General features: G+C 35.7%; 2 protein-coding genes and 5 pseudogenes across 7 annotated transcripts; 5 read left to right on the forward strand and 2 right to left on the reverse strand.

Annotated features, from left to right (window-relative positions):
• Positions 1-1,084: 1,084 nt before the first annotated feature.
• AT2G11190 lies at positions 1,085-3,226 on the reverse strand (annotated as a pseudogene; the record flags this gene model as incomplete). The annotated part of the gene is made up of 1 exon: positions 1,085-3,226.
• A 2,966-nt stretch (positions 3,227-6,192) lies between these two features.
• On the forward strand, positions 6,193-6,657 carry AT2G11200 (F-box family protein; the record flags this gene model as incomplete). The annotated part of the gene is made up of 1 exon (NM_126843.2): positions 6,193-6,657. The coding sequence occupies one exon, from the start codon at positions 6,193-6,195 to the stop codon at positions 6,655-6,657; it is 465 nt and encodes a 154-aa protein (NP_178884.2).
• A 1,252-nt stretch (positions 6,658-7,909) lies between these two features.
• Positions 7,910-9,763, forward strand: AT2G11210 (annotated as a pseudogene; the record flags this gene model as incomplete). Its single annotated transcript has 1 exon — positions 7,910-9,763.
• A 2,659-nt stretch (positions 9,764-12,422) lies between these two features.
• On the reverse strand, positions 12,423-12,668 carry AT2G11205 (reverse transcriptase-like protein; the record flags this gene model as incomplete). Its single annotated transcript, NM_001335369.1, has 1 exon — positions 12,423-12,668. One exon carries the CDS (start codon positions 12,666-12,668, stop codon positions 12,423-12,425), a length of 246 nt encoding a protein of 81 aa, NP_001323774.1.
• A 2,060-nt stretch (positions 12,669-14,728) lies between these two features.
• Positions 14,729-16,372, forward strand: AT2G11220 (annotated as a pseudogene; the record flags this gene model as incomplete). Its single annotated transcript has 1 exon — positions 14,729-16,372.
• A 1,076-nt stretch (positions 16,373-17,448) lies between these two features.
• Positions 17,449-21,858, forward strand: AT2G11230 (annotated as a pseudogene; the record flags this gene model as incomplete). The annotated part of the gene is made up of 1 exon: positions 17,449-21,858.
• A 660-nt stretch (positions 21,859-22,518) lies between these two features.
• AT2G11235 lies at positions 22,519-24,924 on the forward strand (annotated as a pseudogene; the record flags this gene model as incomplete). Its single annotated transcript has 1 exon — positions 22,519-24,924.
• Positions 24,925-25,341: the final 417 nt, after the last annotated feature.

The raw sequence follows: 25,341 nt of genomic DNA on the forward strand, positions 1-25,341 counted from the left end.
TTTGTCACCAAGTAAAATCCTTCCCATGTACTCCTATATAACGGACCCTTTATTCATTGAAATAATACACTCATTTTCTACTATCTCTTTCTCTAGTTACAACAACAACTAAAAAGTTAAAAGAATACTATACAACAATAAGCAAAAATAATTCTGACCAAAGATTGTAAGTTTAGTCAACGATCAGAAATTTATGATCATTCAGGGTTTGGTTTTGGATATGGGTACCAGAGCTAGGTACTACATCATGTAGAGTGCGAAAAATATGGTAAAAGACGTCAGTGGAGTCATGTTACTCATAAGATGGCTCATGCATCCATTTGACAAGTGAGAGATCAAGATTGTCTAGCTGAAGAAAGCGTTCAATCTGTGTTTGATCCGGGAGGTGGAGTTTCACCAATTATGTTTTCTTGGTTACTCAAATAAGAAAGGAAGTGGACGCCGCTGTGACTCTAGCTTTCGTTTCAGAAAATCTTCTACTTTCCTGTTTCAAAAACGAAGTCTTAAAAACAAAATCTGTTGAAGTGTGTTTTGGATTACTTTTTCTTTGTGATGAAGATATGAAACTTACTAATTTGTATATATGTTGTTACTGGATAACTTTCATGGGACAAGGATAATAGTTTTTTTTAACCTCTTCAGATCGACAAGCCCGATCCACAGTTAATCTCTACTACACGGATAAGACGATTTACTGGATTCGAATTCCGATAGAAAAAGCGGAGTGTAATGGAGCTAACCACTTGACTAAACACTATTGAATTAAACACCTTAGAACCTAGAAGATTGCAAGTATAAAAGACTCTTTCTTTTATTAGTTAAGGAAAATAACTCAAAACCTAAACCTTACAAATCTCTCAAGTTCTCAAAACACACACAAGTTATGTCACACTTTGACATCTCCTTATATAGAGAACTCTTATACTTAATCCAAATCTAATTAGGATTGTATTTAAATAACTCTTAAACACTTCGTTAGATAACTCCTAAAGACCGAAATATTATCTCTTTAATAACTTATATCTTAAGTTATCTTCAAGCTTACTTCAACATTCTTCCCCTTAAGCTTGAACTCACATTTCACCACATCTTGAACTCCAACAAGATCTCTCATTTCCTTGAACTTTATCCTTGCAAGCGCCTTAGTTCAGATATCGGCTCTCTGCTCCTTACCGGGAATGTGCTCTACTTCAACTTGCTCATTCATAACACATTCTCGGATAAAGTGATATCTCTTGTATATACGTTGGCTTCGACCATGAAAAACAGGAATCTTTGTAAGAGCTATTGTTGACTTGTTGTCGATTAGAATGGAACTTTCTTACACGATTCTCCAGTGATTTCTCCGAGAAGCTCTTGAAGCCAAATGGCTTGTTTTGCTGCTTCAGCGGCAGCCATAAACTAAGCTTCACACGATGACAAAGCCACGTTTTCTTGTTTCTACGAACACCAACTTATGGGACAGTTGTTAAGGTAAAAGATGTGACCTGTTGTGGTTCTACCATCGTCTTCATCAACGTTGTGGTTGCTGTCACTGAAACCTATTAACTTTGTTTAATTCATCCGCTCAAAACAGAGTCCATAGGGCGGAGTTCCTTTTAGGTACCAAAGAACTTGTTCAAGTGCTACTCCATGGGATTCTTTTGGCTCATACACGTACCTGCTAAGAACTCTGACAATGTAAGAGAGATCCGGTCTTGTGTGAAGTAGGTATCGAAGACAACCAATGTTTCTCGTGTACTCCTTCTCATCAATGCCGTTTTCTCCTTGTGCTTTACATAGTTGACATTCACATCCATTAGAATATACACTACATTACAATCATCTATTCTTGCTTCTTCGAGAACCTTTGATGCATATCTCTCTTGTTTTAGCATACTCCCTTCTTCATGTTGAATTACTTTAATGCCTAGGTAGTAAGTTAGCTTTCCAAGGTCACTCATCTCGAATTTTCCCGCCATTCCTTCTTTGAATTCTAGTATTACTTGTAAGTTGGACCCTGTGACAAGTAAATCGTCGACATAGACAGCTACAACAAGAAACTCATCATTCTCCCTCTTTTGATACAGAGATGGTTCCTTGGAATACTTAACGAATTTTTGCCCCAGAAGAATCTTGTTCAATTTGTTGTCCACGCCCTAGGTGCTTGTTTAAGTCCATAAAGTGCTTTGTTCAGTTTATAGACTTTATTTTCGCTTCCCTCTATCACAAAACCTTCAGGCTCAGGCTACGAGACGTAGACCCGTTCTTTCAACTCACCATGAAGAAACTCTGTTTTCACATCAAGATGATGTACCTCCCATCCTCTAGCTACTGCTAACGCAATGATAAGTCGGATTGTTTCAGTGCGAGCCACAATAGCAAACACTTCATCAAAGTCAACACCATGTCTTTGCACATAACCTTTAGCCACAAGTCTTGCTTTGTGTTTATTTATACTTCCATCCGAGTTTTGTTGGATCTTAAAGACCCATTTCAGTCCAATTGGTTTAGCTCCTGTAGGAAGACCAACTAAATCCCAAGTGTGGTTCTTTTCAATCGATGAGATTTCTTCTACGCACGCTTGTGTCCATTCCTTTGACTCCTTTGCGTCATTGAAGTTCCATGGCTCTTCGTTTATTGCAAACAAGAGTCTCTCGCATTCTGTTTGATCCATCAAGATATAGTCATGTAAGTGTCTTGGCCTTGAAGTCTCTCTCTGCGACCTTCTTAATGTTGTTTGTGGTGGTGCTTGTTGTTCTTCTGTTTATGTGTCAAGAGTAGGCGGCACATGTTCCTCGACTGGTTCTGTATCATGACTTTCATCCCTCTTGTGATTCTCTGTTTCTCCATTGACTTTGGCTTCCCTTATACCATTGTTTCCAAATTCACCAAATGATAAACTGAACAAACCTGAGTCACTATTAGTTTCATCTTTATCATTACTCCACCTCCAGCTCTTAGTCTCATCAAAAACAACATATCTACTCACTACTACCTTCTTCTTTGTTGGATCCAATAGACGATATGCTTTCGAGCCGGGCTCTGTTCGGAGGTGTACTAGCATTCGTGAGCAATCATCCAACTTCTTTAAGTTCACAGTCTCTACTTTTGCGTACCCAATGCAACCAAATACCCGTAAGCGCTCAACGTTCGGTTTCTTTCCTATGAAGGCTTCGTATGGTGTTTGGTTAACTAAGGTTCTCGTTGCCACTCTATTTATGAGATAGGTTGCATGTCTCACCATAGATAGTTTGGAATATTCATTAACGGTTATTTTTTCCGTTAGTGTCTTTTATCGCAACTTCTCATACAACTGTATTTTTTATCTAAACAGTTGTGTCTATTAAAATATTGACAGTTACTCTTTTACATTCGTGTCTTTTAATCGTAAACATTAGATTACTAATTAAATATCGGAAATTTTGCTTAAATCAAAAAATATCACATTTAATATCAAATTTTTTATAGATTACTAATTTACTACTCGAAATTCAAATACTATCGATTAATATTTAAATGTATATATATTACATCCGTCTATTTAGGTGGGCTTTATCTAGATAAGATGAAAGTACAGTTTTACAAGTTACAAACTCATATGATTGTGCCACGTGTCAAATATAACGATCAGATGTTTTACTGTATCACTAAAAATTTAATTTTTTTATTTTTTTTTTTAAAATAAAAAAACTAAAAAAGTAAACAAATTTACATATACTAATTTTATTATATATATATATATATATAGACAAATATTTTGATCAACCTAAAGGAAAATTTACAAATTTGTTACTACATGTGTTATTGGTCGATTAAATAAGTCTAAAATGTATTAATTCAAAATAGAATCATTAGTATGAATAATCTATACTATATAAAAGTTGAAGCTATTTGCTTATAAAGACGTCCACATAGGATATAGAACGACTAATCGGGGTTGGACATGTCATTAATTAACATTTTTTTACCATTTTATTGATTAACTTTTATAAATTTTACGAATTTTCTATAATAAGATTATTATATGGAAAACAATATATATGGAAAGAAGAGATATGACAACTTTTGAAAATATAGCATATGGAAATAAGAAAAGTGTAAAATTGTTTAGGCTATTTGCTCTTTACGGCGTCCACATAGAATTTTAAACAACTAATTGCAGTTGAAGATGTCATTAATTAGCATTTTTAGCCATTATGTTAATTTACATTTTTAAATTTTAACAAATTTCTATGTTAAAATATTTATGAAAAGAAAAAAAGATATGGAGATAAGAAAATGTATTATTTGATTAGTATATTATAGAAATATTAATGTCATTGTTAGTGTCACTATGTTAGCTTCCAAATAAATTAAAAAAAAATCTTAATTCTAAAATAATATATATAATAAGAATTGGAAAAAAAATCAAATATAAAAATAAATTTTCTAAAACTCTATACTATAGAAAAGTCGAAGCTTATGAGCCTCTAAAGACATCCACATAGGATTTTAAACAACGAATTGCGGTTGGACATTGTCATTAATTAGCATTTTTAGTCATTCTGTTAGTTTACAATTTTAACTTTTTAACAAACTTCAATATTAAGATATTTATGAAAAAGAAAACAAGATATGGAAATAAAAAAACGTATAATTCAATTATATAATGTTGAAATATTAATGTCATTGTTAGTCTCACTATGTTAGCTTCCAAATAAATTAAGAAAAAATCCTAATTCTAAGATAATATAGATAATTAGAATTGGAAAAAAATCAAATATAAGAAGAAGTTTTCTAAATATTAACAAAAAGATAGTAATAAACAACCGTGCAGAAATTTTCCGGAAGTTTGAGAAAATTAAAGTTTAAACAAAAAGAAAAAGCTTAATGACTTAAAGAAAAACTTCTTCTTAACAACCATGGAAATTAATAAAGTCTTAAATAATAAAGCAGTGGTGTCTATATAAATAAACATCTATGGACCATTGATGATAGTCGATCAAAGATTTTACTTTGAAAAGTTTAAACAACTAATTTATTGACTTAACTAAGCGACCTCTCGACAAACTTGAAAAAAGCTTTTACTAATAAGAAAAGGAAGAAACTTTTAAAGAATCATATATATGAAAGTTGAACAACTCTCTCCATATGAGTGACACATCATCACACAAGAAAATGACATGTGTGATTCTACATTAATTAAATAAAAAGATTAAAAACTATTTGAGGAAAAATTCTTTTGTTGTATTAAATCCACCATTAATCTCACTCTTAAATAAATATTCTAACTATACAAATATAATTACATAAAATGAATATAACTTTATTAACTACATAATAACATACACGAAAATAACATAAATTAATAATAAAAATAGTTAAACATAATTATTTTTAAACAAATTTCAAACAACAACCAACAAAATGACAATCACAATGTGAATCCAAACTTTAATCATGAGCCTATCACAATGTTACTGAAGTACATAAAACAAGGAAATGATTATTTATAATCGAGTTAGGCAAATATTAAACCACAAAAATAACATAGTTACACAGAATTGTATTAAAATATCATTATTGTTGTTATATGTATTCATAAAGTGAAAAATATTAAAATTTTATAAATAATCAACTTTATACACAAAAATATATAAATTGATATTTCGAGTCACAAATGAATCTAACCATAAAAATTGTAACTACATATTATGGATCTAATTTTACTAATAATACAAGAATAAACAAATAGTAAATATAAATTAGCAAAAAGAACAATCAATGTAATTTTTTTTTAACAATTTTCAAAACAGATCCACGCGTAGCATGGGTACTCATCTAGTATATATGAAGGTAGGCTATGTGAAAATTTTGGAAGGTAGGCTATGTATTGTTTAAACAAAATCATAAGAGGATGGAAAGATACACCCGTTAAAAAAAAGTGTGTGAAATTTTTTTTAAAAAACAAATTATTTCTAACTCTTTTTTCTCGATAGATAATCAAGCCTATGGCGTCAATGTTTTTTTGCTGTTGATGTCGATGGAAGTCCATCACGAGATTAATAATATTTTATACTAACATATCTTGGCCCACATTAAGAAGCCCACCAAGATTCTCAAGCCCACTATAGGCCCATCAGCTTTTTATTTCTTCAATTGAGTTTGACGTGTTAACTATATAGCCGGAAGGTACCAAAATACTTTTCGAAGCTTTGACCTAACTTGGAGATGAGAGATTTAACAACAGCGATGTCCGATCTTCCACGAGATTTGGAAGAGGAAGTGCTCTCTAGGGTCCAGTTAGCATCTCTTAGAGCAGTGCGAACTACTTGCAAAAAGTGGAACCGTCGTTTATCCAAATATCGCTTTACAAAGAAGTATATTCGTAAATCAAGATCAGCAACGGCGGATAAAGAGTTTTTAGCGATCATGATGTTGGATTCTAGTCTATATCTAATGAATGTTGTTATTGACAAGATCGACAACGAAAACAACGTTGAATCATCTATAGAGAGAAAAGGTAAACTGATTAGCGTAAACGACGCAGATGGAGTCGATATAATAAGCGTCGTCCACTATAATGCTTTGTTGTTATGCCTCACCAAAGAAAAAACACCGAAGGCTTGTGGTTTGGAACCCTTGTCGTGGGCAATCAAGGTGGATCGAAACTGCTTATCGTTGCGGTTTATTTGAATAGTCCAAATGCTTCTTCAATTTTTAACCATTTTATTTGATGTTGCGAGCGATGACGATGACACGATCGGCAGCAAACCCAAAGTGAAATGTAGCCGTCACAAATGACTTGGAAAACCAAAGCTACAGGGTGTCTCCCCCGAAACTTTAAGAGATAAGTTGGAAAAACATACGTTTTTCAAACTTAATTATCAAAGCAGTACGGTTCCTATTCATAATTGGAGATTTCAGCGGGACCACCGTTGTGTCCAATACAGATAAAGTGGGGTATGTTTTCTTTTGTGGAAATTACGTATAAGGGCTTCCATTATTTTTATGAGAAAACGAAACCCTCTGGCCGAGTTCGGGTTTTTGTTTTGTTAAGTCATAGTCAAAGTTAGGAAACGTCTGATCGTTATGGGCTCAACGAAATCGTAAATGGACCTTAAACGGAAATTCTTCTTATCTTAGAAACGAAGTACGTGTTGAAGTCAACTTGTCTTCCTCGTCGACAAATTCAATGACGGAGTGGGAGCTGAAAGAAACGACGGAATTTATGAGATTTTCAAATCAACGAAATTAGTTAACAGGTTGGTGAATAAAATGATTTAATACTCAGACTCTCTTTAGTTTTTTTTTTTTGAAATTAGCTAAATTTTTGGATTGGCAGTTTAGATGCTTTAAATCTTTAAGAACTAGTGATAAATCTGTGAATCTTTTTGTGTGTTTTAGAGAAGGTGATTCAGTTATAGTCGACACTACTTCTGAAGCTGGAAAGACTTGCACAACCATTGCTAAGTGTTTAGAAGCTGGAGAATCATCATCTACAAGTATTGTACAGACTAGAGTTAAACCCCTTGCTGCAGTGGAAGGAGGATACTTTGCTGGTCTGTTATCTTCTGTTCAAGTTAATACCACTGTCTATCCTCCCAACCCTCAGTTTGCTATTGTTCAGAGTACAGATGGTTGTAAAACATCCAGTGAATGGGGCATAAGCGATGAACTTCTGTTAGAAGCCCTAGAAGCAGTGGAGAACTCAACTAATGGTGTGAATACATCTATAGCGGTAGAAGTTCTTGTGTCGGGTGATGACTATGAGTTCTTAGGAAACTCTGATGATTATTTCTCTCTCAGTACAGGGAGTGAATCAGAAGATGATGAGTTCGATGACGATAACCACACTACAGGTCCGCTTCAAGCTGGGAAAGAAACCGTTGTATATGGAGACAATGGGGATGATGATTTTGTTAAGCAGCCCCCTAAAAAGAAAGTCATGCAAAAAGAAAGTAATGTTGGTGCTATGAAAGAGTTTCTGGAAACATTTCAGAAAAGTATAAGCATTGATCAAGTGTATGGGTACGACGAAATTGAGCCAATGTTTGGAGATGATGATATGGATGCAAAAGCAGCTCATGTTAACTTGAGCAAAGAGAATGACAATATGTTTGTCGGAAGGACCTTTGCATCAAGGGAAGATTTCAGGATTGCCTTGTCCATTTATGCCATAAACTTTATTTTCCGCTTCAAATTTACTAGGTATGAGAAACATTACTTGGTTGTTGAATGTTATGATAAACAATGCTGTGATTGGAGAGTCAGAGCACACCAAGTTGGGGACAGTGAAGAGTATGAGTTCAGGAAGGCAAAGTCGGAACATATGTGTAAGGTTGAGACTAGGAGCCGCTTTTCAAAACATGTTACTTCTAAGGTTATAGCTGCATTCCTAAGGGCTAAGTATGCGAAGGCGTTCTGTGGGCCAAGAGCGAGAGACTTACCCGATTCTCTGTTGAGGGAGCACAATGTGCGGATGACGTATTGTGGATGTTGGAAAGCTAAAGAACTGGGTGTTGAGACAGCTCAGGGCACAAATGAGAGCTCTTTCTCCTTGTTACCAGTATATCTTCACGTCTTATAACTTGCAAATCCTGGCACAATTTATCATTTGGAAACAGAGTTGGTATTGGTGATGAGCGATTCAAATATGGTTTCCTAGCATTGGGGGCTAGTGTAAAAGGGTTAATATATCTTCGGAGAGTCATTGTAGTAGATGATACACACCTTTTTGGTAAGTTTCTTGGCTGTCTTCTTACCGCTAGTTGGCAGGATGCAAACTTTTAGATTTTCCCAATAGCTTTCTGTAGTGGACAACGAGACTGATGAATCATGGACATGGTTCATGAATAAGCTTTCAGAAATAATCAAAGATGGCCCAGACTTGACATTTGTCTCAAATTGCAATCAATCAATATTCAAATCCGTGAGTCTTGTGTTCACTCAAGCACACCATGGAGCTTGTTTGGTCCACATAAGAAGGAATGTTAAAGGAAGGTAAGGAAAGAAGAGTGGCCTTCCAGCTTTAGTGTGGCAAGCAGGTAACACATTTCGGCTCAAATATTTTAATAATGTATGTGAAAGGATCAAGAAAAGGAGTATGGGCTGTTGGAAATATATAGAAGAAATGGGTCTTGCGAATTGGAGTAGGGTTCATTTTACATGGGAGAGATATAATTTGATGTCTAATAACATTGTTGAGTCTTTGAACAATGCTTTACTACCAGCTAGGGGAAGTCCAGTTGTGGCATTGCTTAAATTTATAAGGAAAATGCTTGCTAGGTGGTTTGAATCAAGGAGGAAAAAAATATCTAGATTAGTCGGGGACATACCTATTGCGGTTGAAAGGGAACTTATGAAGCGGTTCAAAGGTGCTTTGGGAATGTCTGTTCCGGCTGTTGGGAGGAGTTGGGATTTCTAAGTAGTTGCAAAGGATGGAGTACAGTCCCACGTCTCCTTGGAACAACAGACTTTCACTTGCTTGGAGTTTCAGAAAATCGAAATACCCTGTACGCATGCAATGGCTGCCGCTCATGATAGGGGTTTGGAATTCAGATCTTTGGTTGGAGAGATGCATAGGCTAGGAATGTGGTCACCAACGGTCCAAGAACCAATCCTCCTTGTACGCGATCCATCGGAGGTGGATGTCCCTGAGGAAATAAGGGTTCTCTGTTTAATGCCTCCGAAAATAAAAAGACCTCCTGGGAGACCCCCAAAGCTGCGAATACACTCAGTTGGGGAATATGAGGTCAGTTATATTTTTTCATCCATATATTTCTATATAATTCAAAGGTAACAATACTTTTTGTCTTATTTCGGGGATAAGAAGTCTAAAACGCCTCATAAGTGTGGAAGATATGGAGGTGTAGGTCACAATTGTGTTACGCGCAAGAATCCCCTTGGGTGACGCTATGGAATCTTAGAAAGATTTGGAAAGTTTTTCGGTTATCAATAGAGAAGTATTTTGGCCCGAGACCTTTTTGGTTTTGTTAATGGGTAGACATTTATATGAAATATGGTTGGAGACAATTTTCATAACAATGTCTATTTTTATGAATTGTACAAATTATTACCTAAACTTCTTTTGAAGTGGCAAGTACTACTGATGAATGTATATCTCTCTTTATGTATTACCCAAGTATGATTGGTGATGTATTTTTATTTATTTTGTTGTCATCCCTTCTCAAAAAGTAGTTTTTTCTTCAATTCAAGATATACTTGTACAGTTCTTAATTTTACTGTACGGATTTAAACAGAGTACATTCTACGTTTGATGTACATATGGATTAAAATAGCTTTACGACAGTACTGTACAGATAGCGCTATACAGTTATCTGTAGTTTATTGTACAGATGGAGCTGTAGAGATGTGTTCGTCAAGATTCTGTTGGAGAGGTTAATATTTAACATTAATTGGGTAATATTTGTAAAAATCTAACATGTCATAAATATGTTTGGTATGAGGATTAAATTATTCTCAATTGTAAGTTTCAAAACTACTACATTATTATGGCTTATATATACAAGAAAGTTGAATTTCTAAATAACATCTTAGAAGAAGAAAACTTCTCTTAGTTTATTCTCAGTTAAAAAAAAAATATGGGAACAAAAATGCCAGACATTGCTAATGATTTGTTGGCTAAAATCGTTAAGCTTGTGGCTGATGATCGTTGGTGGCGGCTGTAATTTGTTTTTCTTATTCCCTTCTATAACTATAGTTTTTTCTCTATTATCTTAGTATTTTGTATAATTATTATATTATGTTGTTTTGGCACTTTTGGAAGTATAATATTTGTTTTTTTGTAATATATATATATATTCTATGGGTTTCGAAACATTGTCTTGTTTGAATTTATTTATGATTGTGTGTATTTATGGGATAAATGTTGACCGCCTAATAGTGTTGACTGAGTTTCTATATATCTTACATTATTTATTAATGTAATAATTCGTTTATTTATTAATGCCGACCACTTGAATGAATTTCTATATATCTTACATTATTTAACTCGTTCTAACAATAAACGAATTTTCATATACTTTAAGTGCTGGTGACATTATCAGCTTTTGTCTATTTTATTAATAGAAATTCGGCTTCTTGTGATTTCTTGGGCAGAAATGAACAAGATGTGGGATATGTTTCGGTTATATTGTGAGGAGGTGAGAACTCAAAAGTACTGATATGATTGAAATTTCAGACTAGACCATCCACTTATATATCGTTGGACAGATAAATTAGTTGACATGTGTTAAAAAAGTATGTGTATTAGTACTGTTGAGTCTTGCTCCAACTGACAGTAATAATTAGTTTTCAAAATATATTAATAATTTCAATCTGAATAAATGTGATTTGCACTTTCGAACAGTTGTGTCTTTTAATTTATTGACAGTTACTTTTTAATATTTGTATCTTTTCATTGTAAATAGTTATGTCTGTTAAATTGTTGACGATTATTTTTTTACATTCATGTCTTCTTATCGTAAACAGTTGTGTCTGTTAAAATATTAAAGGTTACTTTTTACGTTCGTGTCTTTTTATTGACGGTTACTTTTTTAATTCATGTCTATTCATCGTAAACAGTTGTGTCTGTTAAAATATTGGTGGTTACTTTTTACATTCGTATATTTCATTGACGGTTATTTTTTTATGGTTACTTATTTACATTCGTGTCTTCTCATTGACGTTTATTTTCTTACGTTCGTGTCTTTTCAGCGTAAACTATTGTGTCTGTTAAAATATTGACGTTTACTTTTTTACATTCTTATCTTTTTATCGTAACTTTTGGTTAACATTGACGGTTACTCTTTATATTTGTCATTCTTCAGATTATTGTTTCATGATGAATCCAAAAAAAAAACCTTAAAATGACTAGAAATTCTTGACTCTCTAATCTAATCTGTTTCTAAATATACATCAATTTAATATCAAAGAAATTCTTCTAATTCTTGATCTAACCAAAGATTTTTGGAATGATTATAACAATGGTGAAGTTTTAATCAACTCTAAATATAAAATTCTAATGAAGATGCCAACAATTTTCTTCTCAGAATTGGGCGGATTATACAGTGAATTTTTTTATTTAACTATTGTATATGGTAATAGTGATACTTTCTGTCTTAAGGCAATATATATGGGTTGTATACAACGAAATATTGATGCTGCGTTAACACTATTACAAAGTCCGAATATGAGAAGACATCCTCAAGCAATATGGCTATATTTTTCATATGTGTTGGGCGCTTTAAATGTGGTAAACGTCAAATGAACCATTTTAAATGGTATAGTAATCCAGAAATCATCTCCGTTATTAGGAAAAAAGCAATGATTCCAATACGTCACATGAATATTCAAGGAAGAAGTTTTTTTAGTCAGTTAATTTATCAATATAAGTATAAATTCATGAAATCTTGTAAATGCTTATTTGTTTTTTTTTTTTTTTTAACACTCACTATGCTTTATTGATTAACAGAGTCAACGTACAGAGCAGTTGCAATACATGGTGGGATTAAATGGTGATAAAAGAAATCGATGGTTGATAAACGTTGATTCCGTGCAAGCTGATCTGCTGCTTTGTTAGCTGTTCTTGGGACCCAGTTATATTCGACACCTTCAAATCTTCGTTCCCATAACTTGATCTCTGTTACCCAGTTGAATAAGTCAAAGCGCTGTGCAGGAGATTGAAGAAGAGACACTAAGACCATGTTTATTTGTTTGTTATAGATGTAATTTACGTCATCAAATATTGTATTTTCTCAAATCTATATAATATAATCTGAAAATTATCCAGATTGACTTAAAACTGGGCAATAATAATTAAAATGACTCTCATTAGTGATAGATAACTAGACTAACACAAATTTTATGTAAAAAGACAATTTGACCTTAGATGTCCACATTTAATGTTTTAGTGGTAAATATGGTAACTGTTCTAATAAGTCTGTCATTACATGGAAAAAAAACTGTCACCATTGTAAATATTATTATAGCAAACAAATATGCAAAAAAAAACCATAATTGATTTTTGAAGTTATAGAATTTTTATATATTTGGGTTGACTATGTATATTTACGGTATAATTTTTAGGTGTCAGGTTTAGTATTTAGGATATAGAAATTAGTTTTGAATATTAAATTTAGTTTTAGATTTGTGGTATTTTTGAAAAATAAAATTCATTATAGTATTTTTTGGAAAAACTCATTTTAGTAGTATTTAAAAGAATTTCAAAAAAAATTGACAAAAAAAAATCAAATCTGTCATAATATGATTTTCCAAATAAAACAAATGTTACAATAGTTAGTATTATTCTATGAAAAAAATCATGGAAAAAAGAAAACTATAAATCGGTCACCATAAGGATTTCAAATTACAAATCTGTTGTAACATAAAATATTTTTAAGGTCATGCCATCAAACGACAGATTTATGGTAATATAAGTTTATCTGTCACAACATAAAACAACTCTGTCATAACACAAAATATTATATTTTAGAAAATAAATCTGCCATCAAACGACCGATGTTGTGTAAAATTGCAAGAATCTTTTATAACATAAAACAAGTCTATCTTAACATTAAAAAAATTGGTTATCGTTAGACGTCATTCTAGTAATTAACTTTTTGACAACAAATGTGTTACAATGTGACAGAATTTTTTAACAAAATTATAAATCTGCCATCACTTAACGTAAAAAAAACATCCAAAAAAATAAGTCTGTCAAATTATATGAAAGTCTGTGATTGAACAGTGGGTAAACCATATATAAAAAAAATTATATCCTGAATTTATTTGTATTTCCAATTACTCAAAAAAGCAATGTATCTAGATCATCTTTGAATCATCCCATAAATCTAAAACTGGTGTTGTCATTATTCACTAAATCGACTTCCACTCTTTCTTACAGAAATATGTTTGATAATCAATAGAAAGAGATACATAAATGAGAAAACTACGAACTCTATTATGATTTTAAACGATATTGAATATACAAGAAACTTAATTTCGAGAGAAACAAAAGAGACAAATTAAAATAAAAACCTCCAAAGAACTAATAAAATCGTGTAAAAAAAAATCAAAGCTTTTGAAACGTAAATTAGTAAATTTGTCTGTAACGAAAAATATTCCGATGACCACCAGCACGGTCACCAACTTTTCTCCCTCTTCCTTCGCCTCCACCGCCATTAATAGCAGGTTCATACTGTCGAACCGACTCTGTTTTTTCTTCTTCTCCTCCTCCGTTGAAAATTTATAAGTTATATTCTTATTGTGAAAGTACAGAAGTACCCACGAATCTGACTTGACTTTTGATCCTTGGCTTTTCTTCTTCGTCCTCGAAGAATTTCTGAAAATCTCGTTTCATACAAAACTTTGATTCACGAAATCTCGAGTATTCATCGTATCTTGTGTAGGAGTAAGCTTGACTGCTTGAGTGTTACTTGAGATTTAAGTTGTTTAGTTTTGAGAAAGATTAAGTTTAATTCCTTAGGAGTTATCTTAGGATATTATTAAAAGTTATCTAATATTAATCCTTGTGTGTTTAGGTTTAGATTATTGATCTCTATATAAGAGTTACCAAAGTTGTGGTGAACCTTAAGAGAATTTGAGATTGTGAAGAGATCAATAGCTTTACGTTTTGAGTGAGTTTTCTAAAGAAATTAAAGAGAGTTATTCTTTATTTTGAGTTCTTAAACATTTCTCTAAAACAAGAATTGGTATTAGAGCTTTAAAGGTTCAATCAAACCAACCAATCCATTAAGAGAGAAATATGAGCGACGTTGTGGTGGTAACGGAGAAACAAGCAAGTGGAGGCGGAGGAGCACCATCGTCCATTCAATGTCCCATGTTGAACTCGAGTAACTATACCGTGTGGGCCATGAGGATGAGAAGTACACTCAAGGTTCATGAGGTTTGGGACACTATAGCGACTAATGAGTCCAATGAAAAGAAGAACGACATGGCATCTGCTTTGATGTTCTAATCCATACCGGAAGCCCTAGTTCTACAAGTTGGTGAGCTTGATACAGCGAGGAAAGTATGGGACTACATCAAAGCAAAACACGTTGGAGCAGAACGTGTTAAGTTAGCTACATCAAACTCTTATGGCAGAGTTAGACCGGTGTACGATGAAAGAAACAGAGAGAATTAATGACTTTGATGAAAAGTTAGCTGGAAATTTAAAAAAATCAGCGTCATTAGGAGTTATCATTGAAGAATCAAGGCTGGTCAAGAAGTTTTTTAAGAGTCTTCCTTGAAGGAAGTACATACAAATTGTAGCATCTCTTGAACAAGTATTAGATCTCAACACTACAGGCTTTGAAGACATAGTTGGACGTCGTAAAGTGTATGAAGAACGTATTTTTGATGAAGAGGATGTTCAAGATAAGCAAAGCAAACTTATGTATGCAAACACGGAGAATCAAACGAGCCAATACAATCGAGAGTATCATGGAGATTCTAAAGGTAGAGGTCGAGGAGGATGCTCTTACTACAAGGGAAGAGGCCGCGGAAGGTTTAATGGGGGAAGAGATACATCAAAAATCATGTATTATAGGTGTGACAAGTTAGGTCACTACGCCTCTGATTGCCCGGATCGACTTCTCAAGCTGCAAGAAACCCAAGAGAACGAGAAAGATGATACACAAACTGCGGATGAACTTATGGTTCACGAAGTAGTGTATCTAAATGAGAAGAATTGCATTCCGAGCAACTATGAAACTAACACCGGAGAAGATGTGTTTGGTATCTCGATAACGGAGCTAGTAACCACATGACAGGTGATCAAAGATACTTCACTAGTACAGATGATTCTGTCACCGGGAAAGTGCGATTTGGCGATGATTCACGGATTGATATCAAAAGGAAAGGATCGATCTTATTCTTTGACAAGAATGGCGAACATAGAAAGATGTTGGATGTCTATTTCATTCCGAATTTAAAAAGCAACATCATTAGGTTGGGACAAGCTACAGAACCGGGCTGTGATATAAGGATGAAAGATGACATTCTAACAATGCATGACCAAGAGGGAAAATTACTTGTCCATGCAACAAGATCAAAGAATCGACTCTATAACGTTCGGATGGCAAGGAAGTGATATCTCCCTATTTTTACTGATTTTAACTATGTTTTAGGTATAGGATTTTGAGTCTTTATGTTATTTCTCGAGTCTTTTAGTGTCTTATCAGGTATTCTATGCAGTGGGACAACAATGGAGATGAGGAGACATTTTGGAGCAAAATCTACGGAAAAGGATGCTAAGGACGATTTCAGTCCCAGATTCAGCGAGAGTGTCAATCGATACACTCCTAGTGTCGATCGACACCAGTTTCGGCCCAGCAAAGTCCATTACGCTTTCAAGTTTACAGAAGAGGAAATTTGCCCAAGAAGACTTCCCTATTTGTATTATTAGTCTTTGGATGTTTTATAGGGCTTATATATAGTTTTAGAGGTAATTGTTTAGACCTAAGTTCCTTTTATCAAGTTCTTTGCAAATCCCTATTTTCAGAGACATAAGCTATTCATCCCTTGTTCTTGAGAGATTCATTCAGTTTTCAATACAGTTAAAATATCTCTTCTTACTCTTATCTTATTTGCTGTGTTTATGTTTTCTTACTCAATTATGTTGCTTGTTTCATTCAATATGTCTGAGTAGTTTGCTTGTTATTAATAGTGTTTCTCATTAGGGATTCATATGGTTTAGTAGATCTCCCCCTTTGCTAGGTTATCTGTAGAATTCTTCTTCTTTGATTATACTTTATGTTAGATCTAGAGTAATTAACTAGATCTTGAATCTAGACAATAGATATGCCAACCATAGGTATCTGTAGTTGGATCTATTATTTGATGAGCATGGTTTAGAAGTGTGTAATAAGAATCGGCTTATCTACTAAGGTGAACAATTGAACTCGTTTAGAATGCAAGTTTAGTTTGAAAATCTCTCGGCTTCTCCGGTTATTCTTAGCTATAGGCATAGGGAGTTTTGCGGAACACCACCGATTATTTTAGAATTAGAGTTTGAGTTTAAGAATGTAGGTTCCTGAGAATACCCTATTCCTAACTCTTTATTTAATTGTCTACAACTAATCAATCTACTGTCTTTTTACTTTGTTCTCTTTTTATTTCAATCATTACCTGCTAGCTTAATCTCGAAATACAACTCACTGTTCGAACAAAAGAACTTTGTAGAAATCGATCCCTAAATACTGCAATTTATCTCTTATTTGAGAGAGTAGTTCTTAAGGAAATTTGAACCTTATCAAATTTGGCGTCGTTGCCAAAGTTCTTGGGATTGAGTTTAGTTTAGAGATTTGGTCTAGTTTTTACTTTTACTTTGTTACTCACGCGTTTCTTGTTTTCTTCTTTTTTTTGTGTTTCAGGTGTATGTCTAGGCAAACAAGGAGCACACAAAAGAAGGAGTTGATCAACTTGTCTGTTCTGGAATTGGGGAAACTTGAACGTAGAAACCGAAAAACTCATAGATTTGCAATGGCTGACAGAGTCATCCAAGCTGATGCAGATGGAGATTTGAGAGATGAGGATGGGCAAGCCTACAATGAGGCTGGTTAGAGATTGGATGATCATGGACTCATCCTACCTGAGGACGCCAATGAGGATCAGGCGCGCTTCAATGCGCAATTAGCTGCCAGAGACGCAGCAGGGCTCGGTGTCGAGCGACACCAACTGGGTGTCGATCGACACCTTTGGGAGCATAATGTAGACGCGATTGGTGTCGAGCGACACAACAGAGGTGTCGATCGACACCAACCCCAGGTTCTTGTAGCTATTCCTCCAGCTGCGGAACCACGTCATACTCTCGAGGATTTCAACAGGCCTGACCTGTTCTATGCTAATCGATCAGCGATCGTACCCCCACCCTTCCAGAGGAACGATTATGAGATGAAGCCTTGCTACTTTGCTTTAGTAGGCCAGCATCCTTTCCATGGCTTGTCTCATGAGCAGCCAATGGACCATATCGAGCGTTTTGAGGACCTCGTTCTGAGCATCAAAGCTAATGGAGTCTCAGAGGACTACCTACTGTGCAAGCTCTTCCCTTATTCATTGTTGGGGAAGCCGCTTATTGGCTGAAACAACTTAAAGTGGGTTCCCTCAAGCCTTAGAGAAGCATCAAAATAGCTTTCTTGAACAATTTCTATGATGATGCTAAGTCTGAGGAGCTGAGAAACAAGCTGTCTACCTTCACCCAAGGTCTAGCTGAATCTTTCAAAGCCGCTTGGGTTCGTTTCAAGGAGTATCATCGGGACTGCCCGCATCATGGCTTCGTGAGGTACAACTTCTTGGTACCTTTTTAAGAGGAGTGGATTGGAGATACCTGATTGCTCTAGATGCAGCAAGCAATGGTAACTTCAACACGAGATATCCAGCTGATGCTACCGCTCTGATAGAGAATCTCGCTTGCAGTAACAGCACCAAGAATGCTGACTTTGAGAGGAAGAAGATTGCTGGAGCTGTTTCAGGCAATCAGATGGCAGAGGTGAATGCTAAGTTAGATTCAGTTCATAACTTGCTTACAAGGAAGAAGCATGTCCACTTTGCAGCTGAGGATGAGACCATTGAGCCCGAATATGAGTCTAAAGAGGGAGTCTTCTACATAGATGGTCAGGCTACAGGAAGTTTGGGCAGCCACAAGGCAACTTCAGTGGCAATTGGTTTACAGGGAACCAGAGTTCCTCAAACTACACTCCAAAACCTGCTATCCAGAAGAAATTTCCTCATAGCAACTTCTAGAGGAACTATGGTAATTCAGCTTAACCCCCCTCTACCCTCCTTAGAGACCAGAATAGAATCCATGCTTGAGCAGATTCTTGAGAGCAAAACAAAGCTCGTTGTGGAGTTTAAAGGCAAGTTTGATGCTGTCTACACAGATCTTAATGGGAAGATCGACAATCTGAGCTCTCACTTGAAGAAGCTAGATGTATAGGTTGCTCAAACTACATAATCCATTAAGAGACAAGAGGGCATTCTTCTTGGTAATCCGTGATGCTAACCCAAGGAAGAGCTGTAATGCCATCTTGATCAGAGAAGGAGATGATGTGTGGGAAGAATTGGACACTGAAGACGAGTTGGAGCTCGTAGTTGTAGAGATGGTGTCGAACGACAAAGAGATGGTGTCTATCGACACCCTATGAAAAAATCTTCTCTGAGAAGATTCCACACGATGGTGTCGATTGACTCACCTCTTGTGTTGATCGCCACTAGGTCCGGACTGCACCATATGAGGTGCAAGTCCCAATGCAGGCCGAGTCTGCTTACACTCCTCCTGCCCTTATCTGAGGAAGTGTCGTTCTAAGTAGGAGATTCACGCTGCTAAGTGCATAACCATCTTGGAAAAGATCCTCACTTCTCTTCCTAAGGATGTTTCTGAGACATCTTCTACTCCACTCAATAGGTATGTCAAGCGACTTGTTGACAATGGTATTACCTCAGATGACACTAAGCTGCTGACCCGGGACATCAGTGCAATCATGCTGCCTAAGGTCAGGAAAGAGAAAGCACAGAGTGTGGACATTCCTGACTACATCCGCACCATCACTCCTGATCAGACCATTGAGAAGCTTCCAGATCCAGGTAGCTTTGTTCTTGATTCCTCTATCTCCTCAAGCAGGTTCATCGCTCTTTGTGTGATCTGGGATCAAGTATCAACCTCATTACTAAGTTTGTTGCTGAGAGACTAGGCATGACTAACTAAAGGCCGACTCGAATCACTCTCCTCTTCGCGGATCATTCCAAACGAATCTCTAAAGGAATCCTTGAGGATTTGCCTGTTAAGGTTGGTAACTCTCTAATCCCTGCTGATTTCGTGGTCCTGGACTATGATAAGAAACCCAAGGATCCTATGATCCTTGGAAAAGAATTCCTAGCTACAGCTGGTGATAGGATTGATGCGAAGAAAGGTAGGATCTCTCTAAAGGTTTATGATTTGAAGATGAAGTTTGGCATGGATGGTTCAGAGTTCACTAAGACTATCAGTAGTATTGCCTCTAGCACAGACACACCTCCTCAGAATCCCAGACATAGCCACACACAACGCTCCCATCAGCTCAGCTCGCCAAAGGGAGTTTTAGAGCAACGGTGTCGATCGACACCACAACTCCTGTCGATCGACACTCTCGGGATTCACAGACAGAGGGTTCTGCACAATCTCTTCAGCCCACACCTATTTCAGCTTTAGGTGATAGGTTCTCTTGTATTTCTTCTCCTGTTTTCCCTTCGACTAATTCTTTCGATTCTTCGAAGTCTGCTTCACAAGATAACAAGCCTAGAGTTCTTCGAAAGCTTGTTTCTCATGTTGTTTTTGCAGGTAACGAGAAGAGTATTGATCGACACACCGCTGAGTGTCGATCGACACCTACAGCTGTCTAGACCGGTTCAGCTTACACACCGCCTTGGAGGGCGTGGAGGAAGCAATCCTCCACCATTCCACCCACATCCTGAACTCCGCAAACTCAAGCTATTGACTCAAAATAAGTGCTTAGTGGGAGGCAACCCACTGGTTTGATTTTTCTCTTCCCTTTCTTTTATTTTCTTTTATTTTTGATTTATTTTTCCCACCTTCTTCGTATTTGAATGCCACTGGGACAGTGTCGTTTAAGTCTGGGGGAGGTTCTTACTAATTATGCTTTTATTTTTTATTCTTTTTTTTTTTTGTTTTTGAGTTTATTCAGTCATTTTCTTTTCCTTCTTAAAAGAAAAAAAAAACGTTTTGTTTAGTTTAGTTAGGAATCATTATCTATATTTCTTTTCCTTCTTAAAAGAAAAAAAAAACGTTTTGTTTAGGTTGATGAGTGTTGCAGGTTCGACTCAATCCGACTATTGGAAAATCTAGATGGCAAACCAACAGACTTGAGGGTATCCTAGTTTCCAACACAACCTCTAAGGCTGGAGCTAATCTCACTTCTCTTCTTTTTACCTCTTCAAACGGTTAGTATTCATAGATCTTGACTCCTTATTCATACCTGATATTGAGACCAATGTGATCAAGAAACTTAGTGTTCCTCTCCCCTTATATAAAAAAAAAGAAAATAATAATGAGAGATTGATAGGATTTTCAGATAGTGTATAGGGGTAGGAATGCTTCCTATGATCCCATTATTATACATTATTTGGAATGATCAATTATAAAGGTTGGAAAATGACGAGGGTGTCGATCCAGTATGCGAGTTCCGCTTTGTTTACTTTTTATTATTATACATTATTTGGAATGATCAATTATAAAGGTTGGAAAATGACGAGGGTGTCGATCCAGTATGCGAGTTCCGCTTTGTTTACTCTCTAAAAAGAATAAGTATAGGGGCGAGAAAGAGCACAAAAGAAAAAAAAATGGTCGACTTATCATGGTATAGTAGAGGAATGAGTCTAGAAGGATCTTGAATGTTAGCTTGATTGATGAAATCCAACGATGAAAGCCTGGTGGATATAGTTGTGGAACTTAGGTATGAAATTTAGAAAGTTGTGTAAGCTTGCAGAGAAGTACATGTTGGTTAGGATTTGATTAGACTTGCTAGGCATGTGGATTCAGTTTGGATGATCATGGCAATAAACTAGAGAATGTTGGGAGTTCCTTTGTTTCAAAATCTCTTCCACGGGTTCGGCTTTTGTGTTTTGCTTGAAGGCAAGCAAAAGCTAAGTCTGGGGGAGTTGATATATCCCTACTTTACTGATTTTACCTATGTTTTAGGTATAGGATTTTGGGTCTTTATGTTATTTCTCGAGTCTTTTTAGTGTCTTTTCAGGTATTCTATGTAGTGGGACAACAATGGAGATGAAGAGACATTTTCGAGCAAAAGCTAAGGTAAAGGAAGCAAAGGACGATTTCAGTTCCAGATTCAGCGAGAGTGTCGATCGATACACTCCTGGTGTCGATCGATCGACACCTGTTTCGGCCCAGCAAAGTCCATTACGCTTTCAAGTTTACAGAAGAGGAAATTTGCCCCATAAGACTTCCCTATTTGCATTATTAGTCCATGGACGTTTTATAGGGCTTATATATAGTTTTAGAGCTCATTATTTAGACCTAAGTTCCTTTTATCAAGTTCTTTGCAAATCCCTATTTTCAGAGACTGAAGCTATTCATCCCTTGTTCTTGAGAGATTCATTTAGTTTTCAATACAGTGAAGAGATCCTTATCTTATTTGCTGTGTTTATACTTTCTTATTCAATTATGTTGCTTGTTTTATTTAATATGTCTGAGTAGTTTCCTTGTTAGGAAGAGGGTTTCTCATTAGGGATTCATATGGTTTAGTAGATCACCCCCTTAGCTAGGTTATCAGAATTCTTCATCTTTGATTATATTTTATGCTAGATCTAGCGTAATTAACTAGATCTTGAATCCAGACAATAGATATGCCCACCATAGGTATCTGTAGTTGGATCTATTATTTGATGAGCCTGGTTTATAGGTGTGTAATAAGAATCGGCCTATCTACTAAGTTGAAAATTGAACTCTTTTAGAATGCATGTTTAGGCTGAAAATCTTTCGGCTTCTCCGGTTATTCTTAACTATCGACATAGGGAGTTTCGTAGAGCACCACCGGTTATTCCATAATTAGAGTTTGAGTTTAAGAATGGTTCGATAACAACCTAGCTTTCATTAGATCTACTAACTAATAGTTTCCTAAGAATACCTTGTTCCTAGCTCTTTATTTAATCATTTACAACCAATCAATCTGCTGTCTTTATACCTTGTTCTCTTTTTATTTCAATCATTACCTGCTAGCTTAATCTCGACATTCAACTCATTGTTTGAACAAAAGAACTTTGTGGAAATCGATCCTTAAATACTACAATTGATCTCTTATTTGAGGGAGTAGTTCTTAAGGAAATTTGAACCTTATCAGAGAGGAACAGCGTGTTTACATTTGACAAGCCTTAGTGAATCAAATAGATGGCATTCGAGATTGAGACACACAAATCTCGACACAATCAAGTCAATGATACAAAAGGAGCTAGTAAGAGGAATTCCACACGTCAAGATCGAAAAAGAAGTTTGTGATTTATGCTTGTTTGGGAAGCAATCAAGGCAAGTTTTTCCTCAAGGAACCTCATACAGAGCTGCCAAGATACTTGAACTCGTTCATGGAGATTTATGTGGTCCTATAACACCAAGCACACATGCGGGAAACAAGTACATTTTTGTTATTATCGATGATAAATCTAGGTACATGTGGACAGCTTTGCTTAAGGAGAAAAGCGACTCTTTCAACAAATTTAAACAATTCAGAGCTTTAGTTGAACAAGAAACAAGAATTAAGATTCAGACTTTCAGAACAAACAGAGGAGGAGAGTTTATATTGCATGAGTTCACTAAGTTTTGTGAAGAATCGGGCATTAAAAGGCACCTTACTGCTCCATATTCACCACAACAGAATGGTGTGGTTGAAAGAAGAAACAGAACTCTGATGGGAATGACAAGGAGTGTCATGAAACACATGCATATACCTAGTTACTTGTGGGGAGAAACAATAAGACACGCTACTTACCTGTTGAACCGGATAGCTAGCTACAAGATTTGTGACTGATAGCACTCCATATGAAGCCTTCTACCGAAAGAAACCAAACGTGAATCAGCTTAGAGTTTTTGGCTGCATTGGATACGCAAAAGTGGAGAAAACACACTTGAAGAAACTAGATGACAGGTCGAGAAAACTAGTACATTTAGGTACTGAGCCGGGTTCAAAGGCATATCGCTTACTTGACCCCGTAAACTGGAAAATTGTGGTGAGTAGAGACGTTGTGTTTGATGAAACAAAAGGATGGGATTGGAGTCACAATAAACCCGAACATGATCATAATGAAAGCTTCAGTGTCACACTTGGAGAATTCAGGAATCATGGTTTACGAGAAGAAGACAATGAATATGTTGAGACAGAGCAAACAGAGCCTATTCAGGAGAATGAAGAACAACATGATCATGAAACGATTGGAGAAAATTAAGAAGTCTCTGTAGATCTTGGAATAGAAAATCAAAATCAACAACCTAGTCTAAGAGGATCGCAAAGACAAAGCGTAAAGCCAAAGTATCTTTAAGATTATGCATTACTTGCAGAAGAAGAAGGAGAAAGCCTACTTCTAATTTTGAATAAAGAACCAAGAAGCTTCAGTGAGGCTTAGGAGTTTAGAGATTTGACACTTGCGTGTGAAGACGAGATACACTCAATAACAAAGAATAAGACATGGAGTCTTGAAGAGCTGCCGCATGGAGTTAAACCTATAGGTCTAAACTCAAACGCAACTCGGACGAGAGCATTTACAAACGCAAGGCTCGATTGGTCGCCAAAGGTTACGTTCAGCGCTATGGAGTAGATTTTGAAGAAGTATTCGCTCTTGTAGCTCGTCTTAAGATCATACGCCTTCTTGTGAACCTTGCATCATCAAATGGTTGGGAGATACACCATCTTGATGTCAAGACAGCATTCCTTTATAAAGGAAACCGTGTACGTGACCCAACCAAAGGATTCGAAGAAAGAGGAAAGGAAGGGAAAGTCTATAAGCTTCACAAAGCTTTGTATGGATTACGACGAGCACAAAGAGCATAGAACCATAAGCTGAATCTGATTCTTACAGAACTACAATTCGAAAAGTGTTCCAAAGAACCATCAGTGTACTGTAAAAACGTAAGCGGAAACACTTTTCTACTTGTGGCAGTGTATGTAGATGATCTCCTCATAAGAATCGACAACAGATCAGCAATCGCCCTTACCAAGAATCGTGTCTTCCACGGTCAAAGCAAGCACATTCATAGACGTTATCACTTCATAAGAGAATGTGTGGAGAATGGGCAAGTAGAGGTGGAACACGTTCCGGGAAATGAGCAAAAGGCAGACATCGTCACTAAAGCTCTTGGAAGAATGAAGTTCAAAGAAATGAGAGATCTCATTGGAGTTCAAGATGTGGTGAAAGATGGTCTCAAGTTTAAAGGGGAGAATGTGGGAGTAAGCTTGAGTGTTACTTGAGATTTAAGTTGTTTAGTTTTGAGAAGGATTAAGTTTAATTCCATAGTAGTTATCTAAGGATATTATTAGGAGTTATGTAATATTAATCCTAGTGTGTTTAAGTTTAGATTATTGATCTCTATATAAGAGTTACGAAAGTTGTGGTGAACCTTAACAAAATTAGAGATTGTGAAGAGATCAATAGCTTTAGGTTTTGAGTGAGTTTTCTAAAGATATTAAAGAGAGTTATTCTTTATTTTGAGTTCTTAAACATATCTCTAAAACAAGATCTTGTACCTCTTTCGAATCCGGAGAAACCGTCTAACAATTGTTATATTAGGTCCACTATTAATCGAATATCTGATTCCTTAATAATTTAATTTGTATCTACACAGGGGACATAAGTTACTAGTGTTAAGCCACTTTACAA

This window comes from Arabidopsis thaliana, chromosome 2 (genome assembly GCF_000001735.4).
Source record: "Arabidopsis thaliana chromosome 2, partial sequence".
Classification (NCBI taxonomy): Eukaryota; Viridiplantae; Streptophyta; class Magnoliopsida; order Brassicales; family Brassicaceae; genus Arabidopsis; species Arabidopsis thaliana.